The sequence below is a fragment of the Agelaius tricolor genome, unplaced genomic scaffold (assembly GCF_023055355.1).
Source record: "Agelaius tricolor isolate 1412-34295 unplaced genomic scaffold, bAgeTri1.0.p SCAF_20, whole genome shotgun sequence".
Taxonomy (NCBI): Eukaryota; Metazoa; Chordata; class Aves; order Passeriformes; family Icteridae; genus Agelaius; species Agelaius tricolor.
In genome coordinates, this window is record NW_027269280.1 from 5,667,841 (window position 1) to 5,682,511 (window position 14,671).

Here is a 14,671-nt window from a genome sequence, read left to right on the forward strand (position 1 = left end):
ATGTTACGGGGGTGGTACATGGCGTGCGGAACGGGTCAGGCTGTGCGAGGGCGGTGCGGGGTGTGGGGGAAGTCGCGGGATGGCACAGGGGTGTAGGGGGTAGTACATGGCGTGCGGAGCGGTGCGGGGCGCGCAGAGCGGGTCGGGGTGTGCGGGATGTCGCAGGGTGTACGGGGATAGTATATGGCGTGCGGAGCGGGTCACGCTGTGCGGGGGCTGTGCGGGGTGTGCGGGCTGTCACAGTGTGTACAGGGTAGTACATGGCGTGCGGAGCGGCTCAAGCCGTGCGGGGGCGATGCGGGGTGTGCGGAATTTCACGGGGGTAGTACATGGTGTGCGGGGCCGGTGCAGGCTGTGCGGGATGTCACAGGGATAACGGGGGTAATCCATGGCGTGCGGAGCGGCTCAGGCCGTGCGGGGTGTGGGGGATGTCACGGGGATAACGGGGGTAATCCATGGCGTGCGGAGCGGCTCAGGCTGTGCGGGATGTCACAGGAGTGTAGGGGGTAATCCATGGCGTGTGGAGCGGCTCAGGCTGTGCAGAGGCGGTGCGGGGTGTGCGGGATGTCACAGGGGTAACGGGGGTAATCCATGGCGTGTGGAGCGGCTCAGGCCGTGCGGTGGTGGCACAGGGATAACGGGGGTAATCCATGGCGTGTGGAGCGGCTCAGGCCGTGCGGTGGTGGCACAGGGCAGTGCGGGGACAGGGCACACCGGTCTCTGGCGGAGGTTGGTGCCGGTGCCGGGGATCGGGCACGCAGCGCTCTGAGGGCACTGCCCAGCCCTGCTCTGCTCCGGGGCAGCGCCGGCACCCCGCGTACCGGGCTGGGATGGCCTCTACAGCCCGGACCATCCCGCCCCGCTGCTCCGGAACTGGCAGCGGTGACACCTGGCAGTCCCTCCTGTCACAGCTGCCGTCACCTCCCGTGCGTGTGACAGCACTGGCCTCTCTCCCTGACTGCAGCCCGTGAGTCCCTGGGCTGGAGAAAGCCGAAATTTGGCCATCCTGCATCTTCAAAGTACAAACATATCCAGTCCAGACTCAGAATGAGCTGCAGCAACTGGATAAAACTACTGGGACCATGAAGAATTCAAGTGGTTAATTTGGGTTAAAAGGTCAGTGACCATTGAGATCAACTCCCTTTACAGTTGTGCAGGAAGCAATTCTGCAACCATAACCCCATTCTGTAGCAAAATCAAGTGAATGTAAAATTTAAATCAAGATATAGAAATGGGTAGAGCTTTGGAAGTGGTAGTCCAATGCACCATTTTATTGATAATGAGACACTTTATTAGGTAAAACTTTATTCAGTTCCAAAATAGTACTTCACATAGAGACTCATAATTAATTCTGACAGCAATTTAAAAAAAAGGCATGAACTTTAAAATAATGCTGTTACATCTAGTGCTTATATTAACGATTGAAGATTATGTGTAAGTTTTAAGCTTTGTAATTAAAGATAACTGCTTTAATGAGATTTTCTGTAATTGTAACATTATATCCACTACCAATTGTTACACATTTTAAAAACCCTCTGGAGAAAATCTTAGAGATCCTAGTAAGTGCTGCACATCTCATTTTCCATACGTTGGGTTTAAATTTGTACCCTCCGAGCCCAATTTGTTGCTTTCCTTAATTAATGTTGTTGCATGAAATTTTTCCCTTTTGGTCATTTGATACCTGATAGAGATTGGCTGTGTGTAGCTGTCAGCTCTCTGCAGGGTGTTGTTAGCAAAGATCTTGTCAGCTTCAGGAGTGGGTAAGTGCATCCTAGACTGACTTGCTGATTGAGTCACACCTCCGAGCTTCCAGGCAGGCAGGTCTGTTGGGGTGTGGTGGAAAGCTGATTTCACCAGCTTTGTAACAGGCTGTATTGCCACTTTCTTTGGTTCTCTTTGTCATTTCACTATTTTCTTTTCTGAAATTGCAATTTTTAACAGTCTCTCTGCAGGTGGAATGCCTTCTGTCCTTCAAGTGGCTCAGCAGATCAGCCAGGAGGAAAACCAACAGCAAAATGGACCAAATTTGTCAAATCTGCTTAATTCCTTACGTGCTGCACACAGCAGGCACCCAGCTCTGCCCCAGCAGGTACAACCAGCAGGGTGGGATAAGAACCATGTGCTTGTGGTCCCAGCTCCAGTTCCCTCACAACAACAGGTATATTTGTGTATTATACAACATTTATAAATACAACATTTCTATATTATCTTGTTTGGGGAGTGCTGACCTTGGTGTTTTGTGTGGAGACTTTGTGGATGGCAGAATTTATCACTCCAGCCTGGGGAGAAGGGAGCAAATAATTCCAGTATTTTTTTGCAGGTGACTTTGCCAAGCCTGATAATTTTCTTCAGACAGCTGTGGTATAGCTCAGCTGGGTATGAATCTTTACAAAAAGATTTTGTATTAATTTAAATTTAGAATGCTCTGTGAATACCTGTGCCTCTCATTTGGTTTTAATTAGTTCTGCAGATATACATGATTTTTCTTGAAGAAAGGAAAGGGGTGAGAAGGAATCAGACATGTTCTCTAGGGAAGTAGCATTTGTTCCTGTAATGAAGCCCTAGAAGGAGATTTAATTAAACAGAATCCATTATTTTAAATTTTTAGGCACCATTTTAAAATAAGGGGGGAGGGGGGATGACAATGAAAATTTGTGCTGCTTGTGCTGACTTGCCAGCTGTTGCAGGATGCTTACGTGTGTTAATCAAAATGCCAGAAACTAAATGTGTGTTTTAGGTGAACTTTTTAGGGAATTTTGTCCATCTGCCATCTGGCAGAGTATTTAAATTCTGTGAAATTTCTCACTGAATCAGCCAGCCCTTCTGATGGGATCTAGGGGTACCATATTTTAGGAGGAAGACCAAAAGTTCTCAAGACTGAGTAGCTCTGCATCCCAAGATTCTCTACTGATTTCTCATCTAACTTCTGCCTCACAAAGTCCTTCAGAAACTTTACAAAAAGCTGCACAAAATGCATTGTTCATTATCTTTTAATAAAGTGCAACTTCAAACACCATGGAATGTTTCCAAGGATTGAATAATTGTTTCTATTGATTATCCATGTAACATTTTTCACAGTGTCTGTCTTGGTTTTGTGTTGTGCAGTAGGAAACATAAGATTTATTATGTTTACTTGAAGGAAAATGAAATTCTGCAGCAAACAGCAGCACTGGGGAAGGAAAGTTTTTGATCTCTGAAACCTCTGCCCAAACTCCATGAGGCCCTACAGCACAAATCACACCATGATTTATCTTTTGGAAGAAATGCAGTGGATGGCAACAGATTTTTTTCAAGAAAGAAGATGAAAGATGATAATTGCCAAGAGAGTAATGTGAATTTGATATTTTCAACCAGAAAATAATAGGCAGCATTTACATGGTCAGGATGTGATCACTGGGGATCTGGGAGTTTGGGGTTGCCTTTCCACTGTTTGTAAATTTTAAACAGTACTCCTAAAGGGGTTGTAATTTTTTTTTTTTTTCTTTAGAAATGTGCTTTTTAGATAGAATTGGGTATAAAACTTAAAATAATTTTATGGTTTTATTTTAGGGTTAATGTGTCAAGAGGGTCTGGAACGTCAGTTCTATAAAGACAAATGTTTTAATGACAAGCATTGAATTAACTGCAGAGCTTGTCATTTGAGGGTGCTGCCCTGTTTGTGACTCCTGGTAACATGAGCACAATGCTCTATTTCCATGGTGGGGGCTCTTGGAACCTTTTAAAGTAACAGCAGCTGCTCTCTGCAGTGTCACATGACACGGGGCTCTTCCAGCTCCACTTTAATTCTGCCATCAGCTGGGAGCTTTTTCATCATTCTCAGACACTGTGCTATTATTGCTATTATTTTTTTAAACTGCAGCAGAAGAGCAGTAAACTATTTCTTTGTGTTTTTTTTTTTCTTTCACTGTAATTTAAGCACACAGACTGGTCTCTATTTGATGTGATTGGAATGGAAAACCAAATCATTTGCTATGAAGCACAAATGCTGCCAAAACTAAAGGTAACTGGAAAGTTTATTGAAGAGATCTCCTGCTCCCCTTCATCACCCAGGCTTGAACCAGTGAAGCTCCAACCAAACAGGTATGTAGTGTTCAAATTATTGATTTATTTTTATTGATTTTTCTTTTAAAGTAACAGATGAAAAAGAGTAATATTTGTGAGGGCTGAGAGGGTTTATTCAGAATTATTTGTTTTTTTTTTTTAATCTTTTGTTTCCAAACTGATCACTGCTAAAGACTTTATGCCTTTAAAGCCTTCTCCCTCAGTCTTCTGAGGGAAAGCAGAGTGCTTCTTACTGCTTAATAGTTCTTTTCATTCATGAAAGCTCAGTTTTGATCTTTCTAGCCACACTCAAGAGTTTAAGTCACTTGTGGTTTTGATCAAACACTGAAAATGACTTCTGGAGTAGTTTCCTAAGCAGAATAATTAAATCTTCTCCTTCTAGTTAAGTACATTTTCAGATGTACTTGCAAAACACTTAAAGATTTTTTTTTGGGGGGGAGAAGGGGAGGGAAGGACAGAGGGAGAAAAAAATGCTCAGTTAAATTTTGAGCTTATTTGATTTTTGCTCCTGAGCCTTCCCTCAGAAGAGAAGTTAGGAGGGTTCAATTTTGAGTCTTAAAGCCAATGTAATTCTGCTGTAGAGCAATGTAGAGTTAAATCTTCCAATAAATTAGCCTAAATAAATGAGGAGAGTAGGGTCAGTGAAGCCCAAGACAGCTTGTGTGACACGTGGCTGTGACAGGTGACAAGGAGGATGTCCCTCATGTTCTAAGGCTCTTCTGCCAGAAGAGAGCATTGGCAGTTCATGAAGGTAAGGACTTGGAAGGGACAGCTGAAGTATATTTGTAAAACAGAAGAAGAACTCATTCTTTTTCTCTTTAGACATCTTTGCTTTCCTGGAAATAGCCTACACAAACCAGTGATTGTGAAATCAGCTCTTACAACTGCAGTGCTTCTGAAACTGTACCCATAGTTAAAGCTTTGCTCCATTAAGAAGTTTGACCCTAATTAGCATTTTCTGGGGAGCTCTCTTGCTGTCTCCAGACTCCAAAGATGACTAAGGGCTATGGCAGTTCTGTCATGCCCCTTCCATGTAATCCTTTGGAGATCAGAGCATTTGGTGTATTTGAATTTTACAGGATAGTGTGTTTCTTCTGTGTGTTGAGAGAAGCAGAATCCCTCCTGCCCTATGCTCTTCAGCTGGGTACCTCTTTCAGCTCAGATTACTGACTAAAAATAATATTTTTGCCAGTAGGCATAAACTGGAAAAGCAGATTTATTTTTCATTGCAATACCAAAGCAAACATTTGTCCTTGTATCACAAGTGTCAGCTTTTCCCCTGCTCTATTCTCCATTCATAGAACTCTTGCATGAGCTAAATTATCCTTATTTTCAAATTTGTTTTTTGCATAAGTTTTATCTGGTCACAATAGACTCAGAGAAGAATTTTGAATTTAAAGGGTATTCCAGAAGAAAGAGACAACTGAATCAACACCTGCACAAAATATATTTCTGGAATGAGTGTCATTGTTCCAGAACCCCCCTGTATGGCAGAGACCTGTTGGAAACTTGCCCTTGGATCAGTGAAAGAAAAATCTCTCAGCATTGTTCTGCCAGGATTAACAAGTGTTGCTGGGCTGGCTTTGCAAATTGCCTTCCATACTCCAGCACCTCAGAGGCTGTAAGGATCCATTGCAGGAACTCATTCTGACACTGAAACAGCAGCAGATTGCCCTGAAAGATTATATAATAATAATAATAATAATAATAATAATAATAATAATAATAATAATAATAATAATAATAATAATAATAATAATAATAACAACAGGTAATTGAGGCAAGTCCATGTGCAGTCTTTGCACAGATTTGGTGGGTGTGTGCTGCCCTCCAGAACAGGGTATTTATGTGAACAACTGTAAAATGCTAAATGCAAAATAGGCTGCCTTGTTTTATTCTTTTTGCAGGCTACATTCCTCTATGCTGAACCTATTTGCATGTCAGATGTATAATTTTGGATCATTCTAGGATCTGAAACTCTCAATAGTTCCATGGCAACTGTTATTAGTTATATAACAATTCTACTTTATTTTGACATATCTTGTGTTTGTTGTGTTAATGCTGACAAAAAAGAAGTAGGAGTTGTAATAAGTTTCTCTTGGTAACTTTATGGATAGTATAATTTCCTCTTCATTTTTTTTTCATTTACTTGATGTCAACTTAAAACTACATGTCCTGATTTACTTTCTATTACCTTTAGCCAGGTGCTTTGTGCTTCTTTGCAAATATTACTGGTTTGGAGTGGTTAATAGCCTAAGCAGTTAAAAATTAGTATAACAAAATTCTGATTTGTTTTGTAGAGATCTGTGTGTGTTCCCAGCTGTAGCTGTTGCTCCTCCCTGTTTGTATGGAGCAAATCCTTCTTACCCATGGACCATGGAATGCAACCCTGCAGTTCAGGCTCAAGGAGCAGAGATGGTGCAGGTATTGATGATTCAGGTATTGAACACCCACCACTGGCCACACCTGTGTGCAGGGGCTGTCTCTGACTGTGAGTGTCACCTGCAGAACCCTCAGCTTCTCGCTCATAACCAGGCAAGCTGGGAGCTCTGGCTGTCCTGCTTTGGCAGCTGAAAGCAGAAGGGACAGCAGGTGCTGATTTTGACACAGATGATTGCAATGCTCAGCATCCTGGAGCTTTTCTGAATGGCCATTTCCCCATGTGAATGAGTTAGTGAGAGTGGTGCTCTCAGCTGGCATTATCTGGTAAGAGGATCTCTTCCTCAAGCTCATAGTGAGTAGATGCTCATGGTGGGAGGGAAAATGCTACAGGGAAGTTTAAGGCATTTGCAAGATTCATTTACATAATTTCCTTATTTATTGAAGCAAATTAGGTATGTAGCTGTAGCTCAAATATGTAATTATATATGAAGTATGTCAGTCATATTACTATTTGATGAGGCATCTAGGGTGTTTCCAAGGAGTATGCCACTAGTTATCCTACCTTTATGAGCAATTTGTGCTTCAAATGCAGATGGTTTTTTTTCACAATAGCCATTTGATTAATTTGCTTTTGCTTTCATTATCTGTAGCTATTTACATTGTTAGTACTTTAAGTGTAGTTGGTGTTTTTATGTTGGCCGTTCCTCAGCCTTACTCCAGGGGCTTTTATTTTTGTGGAGTGCCCTGGCATTGCCTGAGGATAAATTGAAAGTCTGCTCCTTTCCCTCCCCAGTAAGATTCTCTGTATCCTCTGGGGCCTACAATTCGAGCAAACATTAACAAAATATTGAAGTTTTTTCTTATTTTTTATTCCTAATTGCATCATTATGCTTTCTGTTAGATGCAGTATAAAACATACAAGAATACTTTGCCTTAAAGCAACACAAGGCAGCACAACAGAAGGGATTTGATTTAGTCAATAGACAAGAAAAATGATGGAGCTTGTGCAGGAATAACAATTCAGTCAGATGTGCTGATGAGGCCATGATGTGATTACTTGTAATAGATATTCAGATTTTATATGGCTGACTGCACCATAAATTAAGAGTTTAAATGATAGATTAATTATGAACTGTGTAGATCTGTAATGTGGGCAGTAAGATAACTTGAAATGTTTGCACACTTAATGTAGGTTGTGGAAGTAATAAGAAAGCAAATTTTCCAATCTTCTCACTCTGTTAAAAAAAGTTTGTTTAGAGATTTATCCTATATTAATGTCAATTTGTAATTAAGTTGCTTGTTCCCCCATTTTAGGAATTCATAAAAAAGCTTCAACCAAGAGAAGTGATCCTTCTGTGCTGTCCTGTCTTCCCACACTCCCTGCACAGGTGGCAGTCACACAGATGTGATTCCTCTTGTCTTCTGTGACACTGATGGACACAGAGATGGGAAGGTGTGACAAAAGAGCAAGAGGCAGAGATAGCCACACATACAGGTGAATTTCATGTAAGAAATCAGTGTTTTAAAATCAAAAGCAGGGAGAAGATGATTAGGGGAGAAACTAGGATTTTTGGTTGAGGTCACCCTGGTAGTTTAAGTAACTTGGTCTTTCAAGATGCCTTCAAAGATTTTATCATACCCCTTCCCTTCAAACTAGGGGGAAAATAAAAATCATGTGTCCTTCCCACACTGCTGCTTCTGTTCCTGTCTTTTCCTCCCACTTTCATCTAACAAACCATCTGGACTTGTGTGTTGGGGCAGCCAAAATAAATGTGGGTGTTTTCAGCCCTTGATAAAGAAAATATGTCATTCTTGATTATCATTGAGTTTCAGATCCAGTGATGAGATGCTGTGTGTGTAGGTCTTAAGATGTATTTGAAAGCTTCTCTCAAGTGTTTCTTGCCTTGGAAGGATGTGCTGAGTGCACAAGGAATGTAATGGGTTTCTTTGTTTTACAGGTTTGTAAGTGGTGATTCTATTGAAGAGAGGCTGTTGAAAAAGAGTATTAAACATGATTCAAGAACTGGCTGCTCAGGGAGGGCATTGTTCAACAGACTGTTTATCCCAGGTACTGTAACATTAAGAATGTGAGCAGTTAGTTGCTGATACATAAAAAATAAGTGTTTACTAGATCTGAGACAATTTTGAGAAAGTGGAGGTTTATTTATTTCTAGGCTTCTTTGGGAACCAGTGGTGTATGTTCATGGTTAAATTGAGTAGAAATCCTGAACTGTCAGCTCATATAGAAAATCAGAAGGTAACAATATCTAATAAATATTGATAATATTGATAAATTGTAATAAAGATTTGCTTGTTCCAATGATAACGTTACCCTTTTATTTACTTTGTTTTTATCAATCAAAAGCAACATCTGCAGCAAAAGGTGCCAAATACATCTGTAATCTGACTTTTCTAAACTTGATTTTAGGATGACTAAATTATTTTTGCATTTTTTCTTAAAGGTCTTGCATCGTATCAGTAATGTGGTTAACTCTTGCAACAATGTTTATCACTCTCCAAAGCAACACCAAAATTGTTACATAAAAACCACTGCAGGTCCAGAGGGGAAGGAGAGTTTAAGTCGAAACATTGTGAGGACTTGGGAGCTTTTGGGGTCTTTATTGTTGTTTTTTTTTTTCCCTTTTTAATTCCTCATTGCTGTTAGAGTACTACATGAGTGTTTACTAAGCAAAAACATAACTAGATTTTAGAATTTTGAATAGCTTGGTATACAAACAAATGTTAGTGAATACATTCTCCTAACAGTATGACTAATATAGGTTATATTTATTACATTTCCATACACTTAGGAATATGAATTTCCCCAATGTTATGACAATATGACCTTGGATGTGTCATTTTGCACTACTAGTGTGTTAAAAATAAGGGAGGGGAGCTGTTTATTTTAACTTTTTAGTGGTAGGATATGAATTGTTTTCAGTCAAGACTATTGATAAGTATGAATTTGGAGACAGGGCACTTTTGATTATGTATTTTTGGTACCTAAGCCTTCACTTTGTATTTATTCCAGAATGCAGGTGGTCATCCTCTTTGTGTTAGACAAGCCTGTGCAAACCACCAGAATTCTGAGTGTATTCAAATCTGTATAAATCACTTTGAGTTGATGACAATGACTACTAAAAAAAGAAGTTCCTCAAATAGATTTCTCTAAGTTTACTTTTACCGTCAATATTTTTCTCAGATTTAACAGTAACTCACTAGTGGTCTGATTGGTGAATTTCTTTTCTCTTAAGCATGAATGAATTTCACGGGGACCTTTTTCTCATCAAAGGCTCTGTGATGATCTTGAGCCTTAAGTAGTGTTTACTGTCCAAGAATCAAATCTGTGCTTGTGTTGATGTAAAGAAAAGCCTGAAGTGCGGCTCCATGTGATGTACCCAAGTCCTTCCTCTTGTCCGGGTGGACCCTCCTGAGCATCAGTGAGTGCGCGTTGTCTCTTGTCCTGTCACCTGCACCACCGAGCAGAGCCGGCCGTGCTCCGCGCTCCCTGCACGCCCTGACAGACGGGGATGGGGTTCCCTCTCAGCTCGGGGCTCAACAGCGCCGTCGGGGATGCTCCAGCCGCTCCATCTCCGTTGTTCCCCGGCCGGCCCCGCTCCGGGCGCTCCCAGCCTCTCCTGCCCTGGGGGCTCAAGCCCCGCCAGCTGCAAGTGCGGCTTTTCACACCGTGTATTGAAGAGTAGCGACAGCCTCGCTCCGTGCGCGGACAGAAACTGCCCTTTGCTGGCTGCTTCCCCTGCCCTGCCTCTGCTCCAATAAATATCATTTCTCTGCACTGTCGCCGAGGCCGTTCCTATCGCGACAGGGCCCGCTCCACGGAGCGCGCAGGCGCGGGGCTGGCGCAGGCGCGGCGCGGCCCGCGGGTGGCGGCGCAGGCGCGGCGGGACGCGGTTTGTCTCCTGCCGGCGCTGGTAGCGGCGCCCCCGCCCGCGCTTCCTGCCCGCAGCGAATGGAACCCGCGGCGCCCGCGGTAAGTGCGGCCCGCAGGGCCCGCCCGGGCCCGGCTGCGCGCCCCGCTCCGCCCCGAACGGCCCCCGCCGGCCCCGCCGCCGCACCGGGGGCGGCCGCGGAGGGACGGGCCCGCCCGGCGCGGGGCGGGGGACGCGGGGCGGGCAGGGCCGGGCCGGGCCGGGGGAGCGCGGCCCCGGCGGGGGGAGCTCCGGGCGGGGGGCGCTCCCGCGGAGCGGCGGCAGGGCCGGGCTTCGCCCCCGGCCGGGCGGCCCCGCCGCGCTGCTCGCACACAAAAGGCGATCCCTGCTTCGGGACCTCCCTTATCGGCCTGTAATTAATTAAGTGTTTTCACTGGGGCCGTAAGTGTTAGTGAGGTGCGGGTAATTAAAATAATAAGACCTTGTTGCTGGTGGTATCTTTTGAATCTTAATTATTTGGTATCGGCGCTGTGAAATAACCACAATACCTCGAAGAATAGCAGTATTGTTAAATCTTTTAGAAAAGCGGCCTGTAAGGAGTGCAGCTTTTTCCTCTTCCCGCTCTACGGAGCTCGCTCGCTCAGGTTTGAGCTCCGGAGAGTGGGAGAGCCGAGACCCGGTGCGGAAAGCTGAGACCCGCCGGGTGAGCCCCGGTGCGGGAGAGGCGGAACCCGGCCGGAGGAGCCGCTGTGCCGGCTGCGCTCCGCGGTACCCCCGGCACGGGAGGTCCCGGGCTCTCGGCCCCCTGTCGCTGCTGGCACGTGTGTGACAGCGCTGCTCTGCTCCACCTTCCCGGACAGCCGCCTCTCTCCCGGGGCAAGGAAGGGAATCTCCATCCGCAGGGCTTGGGCGGATGGCTGCAGACAGCGTAGGGCAGGGCAGCGCTGGCTGGGATGTGCTCCGTGCCTGGGCAGCGGGAGAGCCGGCAGCTGCATCCCGCCGCTTCCCAGCAGCGCTGCCGTGCCGAGGTGCTGCTGCCTGTTGCCGCCTGCGACCAACTTGGAGTTAGGAACACAAAGGAGTGGCGGCATGTTTGTGTGTGTTTAGCCTCAAGTGCTAAAAGTGAAAGTGTTGCTTTTAAAAGAGGGGAGAGATTTTGAAAGGGAAAAAAACCCCATCAGGTTTCGTTTTCTCTTGCTGCTATTGCTGTGTGACTCCTAGCCCTGAATCTACCTGTCAGTGCATGTCATTGGAATTTTTGTTTGTCTGTGATTGAAATACAAAACCAGAACGTTTTGGAATTTCTGGGTAGCTTGACTCAATAAACAGCATTTTAAATGAAATGCAGATTCGGTTAATTTTCATCTCTTTTTGTGTTCTGAAGGAAAGAGAAGGCAAAGTTGAGGATCAAGTACAGTAGTTTTACATACATTAAGATGACTTGGCCTTCAGTAGTTCGAACAATAAAGTTGAAGATTCTGTCCATCTTCTTATTTTTAGTTGCTGTTGAAACAATGAACTATATGTTTTAGCAATTACAATAACTATGCATTAAGAGTTAAAAGCACGGAAACATTGGTAATAATGAACATGAAAAAAGAGTAGATGCCTTTGATGCTGGAGACCGTTTTTTCTTGAAGTTCCAGAGCAAGGGAAAAAGTCCTGTTCTTTTTTTTATTACTTGAAGTCATTCTGCCTAGCTAAGGGGAACACAACATTTGTAAGACTATTCAATAGCAGTATTAGCTAGAGAAATTTATGAGGGATTTAAGTGAGATTTGGTTGTGCTGAGGGTTTTGGATCATTTGAAACATTTTAAGTAACTGCAAACCCCAGATAACAGTGTTTTTACTGTAAGGTAATCTTTCTAGTTGTAACTAAATGGTTTCAGTTGCAGAAGAGTTTTTACATTCCCTGAATGTCTGTTTCTGTGTATTTCTTTAGACTATACTGTAAAACCTTAGATCAGTGAGAATGCACCATGGCAATGGTCCTCAGAATGCCCAGCGCCAGCTCCAGAGGTCCAGGTCCTTCACGGGCAGTGAGGGAGAAGAGCAGCAGGCCAACTTACCCCAGTCCCCCGCAGCCTCCTTCGCGCCCTCCGCGAGCCCCTCGGCGCCGCAGTCGCCCAGTTACCAGATCCAGCAGTTCATCATGAGCCGCAGCCCCGTGGCCGGGCAGAACGTGAACATCACCCTGCAGAATGTGGGCCCGGTGGCCTCGGGCAACCAGCAGATCACGCTCACCCCGCTGCCGCTGCCAAACCCCACGTCCCCCAGCTTTCAGTTCAGCCCCCAGCAGAGGCGCTTTGAGCACGGCTCCCCCTCGTACATCCAGGTCACCTCTCCGCTGCCCCAGCAGGTGCAGTCCCAGAGCCCCACCCAGCCCAACCCAGTGCCGGTGCAGGCGCTGCCCAACGTCCGCGCGGGCACCCCCGGGCCCGGCCTGGGCATGTGCGGCCAGAGCCCCACCAGAGGCTTTGTGGATGCCAGCGTGCTCGTGAGGCAGATCAGCCTGAGCCCTTCCAACGGCGGGCACTTCGTGTACCAGGAAGGACCAGGGATTGCGCAGATTGCTCAAGGAGCTGCTGCACAGGTGCAGCTGCCATCGTCCGGCCCGCCCGGCACCGTGAGGGAGCGCCGGCTCTCGCAGCCGCACTCGCAGTCTGGGGGCACCATCCACCACCTCGGCCCTCAGAGCCCCGTGGCCAGCGGGGCAAACATGCAGTCTTTGACTAGCCCGGGCCACATCACGACAACCAGCTTGCCACCCCAAATCAGCAATATTATCCAGGGACAGCTAATGCAACAGCAGCAGCAAGTGCTTCAAGGGCAGCAGCTGAGTAGACCCATTGGATTTGACAGGACTTCTGGTGGGTTGATAGCAGGAGTTGGAGGACCAAGTGCGTTTGGAATGACATCACCTCCTCCTCCCACAAGTCCTTCACGGGCCACTGTGCCACAGGGGCTGTCGAGTCTTCCTCTCACTCCTACAGCTAACACAGCGGTGAAAAAACAACCCAAAAAGTTGGAGGAGATTCCTCCTGCCAACCAAGAAACTGCTCAAATGAGAAAACTATGTTTGGATCATCACCACAAGCAGATGGAAATTCTTAAGGAAACTTTTAAGGAATGTTTGATTGAACTGTTTTTCCTGCAACATCTTCAAGGGAATATGATGGACTTTTTAGCTTTTAAGAAGAAACATTGTGTTCCTCTGCAAGCATACCTGAGGCAAAATGACTTGGATCTGGAGGAGGAAGAAGAGGAAGAACAATCTGAGGTCATCAATGATGAGGTAAGAAACTTCGTTGGAATAAAATCATAGATGAAGTTGTAGCACTGGGATTGTGAATTATTAAAGAAAGGGACAGGACATGAAAAATCATTTTTGCTTGGTGAAGTATGGTAGCTTTTCATAAAATAGTTGGCCTGAAAGAGTGCAGTTCTGCTGGGTAGTGTGATTCAATGGGTTGGTTTGAGTGTGCTGTTAGATTTTTGGATTTAAAGTAAAAGCATAGAGAGAGAGCTTTACCTGTTCTAGCTGCACACAAATAAAGATGGTAGAAGTGTGGAAATGGTTTTAAGCTCTCAGAATGTTCTGTTATGACTAGGAATCATAGTTTGAATTTCACTTAGCTAGGCTTGGACAAACCAAAAAAGAATGAGCAAAAGCATTACAAGAGGTTAACCTGACTCATGTGAGTTCTAATCATAGATGTAACTGAAGTTCAATGTTGCTGCAACCAACAAAAAATGTGAATTAATCTAATTAGTGAGGGAGAACAGGTGTAAGGGTCCACAGTCATGTATTACATTATTCAGGGTGCCCTGGAGCTCTGTGTTTAAAGAATTAACAACCAGCACTTACAGACTGGACATTGACAAGTTCACTTTGTTACTTATGCAAAGGTTTAAATTACTAACTTGAATTCACTGCTTATTGATGGCAAAGAACTTGAAAGAAGCTCGCCACAAACAGGTGCTGTGCAGCTTTTCCTGCACTTTTGTACCCATCTGTGGGTGCTGGAGCACTGGTCTGGTACAGAGCCTGCCCTCAAGCCAACATGGCAAATGGTTGCAGCAGGGTAGATAGAACTGATGCCCCTGCACCTCTTGGCACTCATAAATATCTTCTAAAACTTGTGAATTATGTAGCTGCCAGTTTGTAGAAGAACCAATATTTTGTAAAGAATCCTGTGAGTCTTTGAATACCCTGTGGAAATGAGTGCCTTCTCTCAAATTTAATGGTTCTTAGGTATGAATCATTAGCAATCATACCTTCAGTTGGAATTAGTGGGAAATTTTAACAGAATAATGGCTGAAGTTTAATTTGTT

The 14,671-nt window shown here is 44.9% G+C and overlaps 1 protein-coding gene, 1 long non-coding RNA gene and 1 other non-coding gene across 19 annotated transcripts in view; all 3 read left to right on the top strand.

Annotated features, from left to right (window-relative positions):
• Positions 1 to 71: 71 nt before the first annotated feature.
• Positions 72 to 6,356, top strand: LOC139598669 (uncharacterized). Its single transcript, XR_011681976.1, has 5 exons — positions 72 to 1,116; positions 1,942 to 2,158; positions 3,140 to 3,326; positions 3,917 to 4,080; positions 5,463 to 6,356. It is a non-coding gene; the product is annotated as an uncharacterized lncRNA (long non-coding RNA).
• A 788-nt stretch (positions 6,357 to 7,144) lies between these two features.
• On the top strand, positions 7,145 to 7,282 carry LOC139598908 (small nucleolar RNA SNORA49). The gene has a single exon (XR_011682066.1). It is a non-coding gene; the product is annotated as a small nucleolar RNA SNORA49 (small nucleolar RNA).
• A 2,998-nt stretch (positions 7,283 to 10,280) lies between these two features.
• The window catches only part of EP400 (E1A binding protein p400), a 47,872-nt gene continuing 43,481 nt past the window's right edge, over positions 10,281 to 14,671 (top strand). For all 17 annotated transcript variants that reach the window (XM_071445305.1, XM_071445308.1, XM_071445312.1 and 14 more), the window contains exons 1-2: positions 10,281 to 10,435; positions 12,279 to 13,631. In XM_071445305.1, the coding sequence (XP_071301406.1) occupies positions 12,309 to 13,631 (1,323 nt within the window). In that variant the 5' untranslated portion in view covers positions 10,281 to 10,435; positions 12,279 to 12,308. The remainder of the gene's footprint in view (positions 10,436 to 12,278; positions 13,632 to 14,671) is intronic.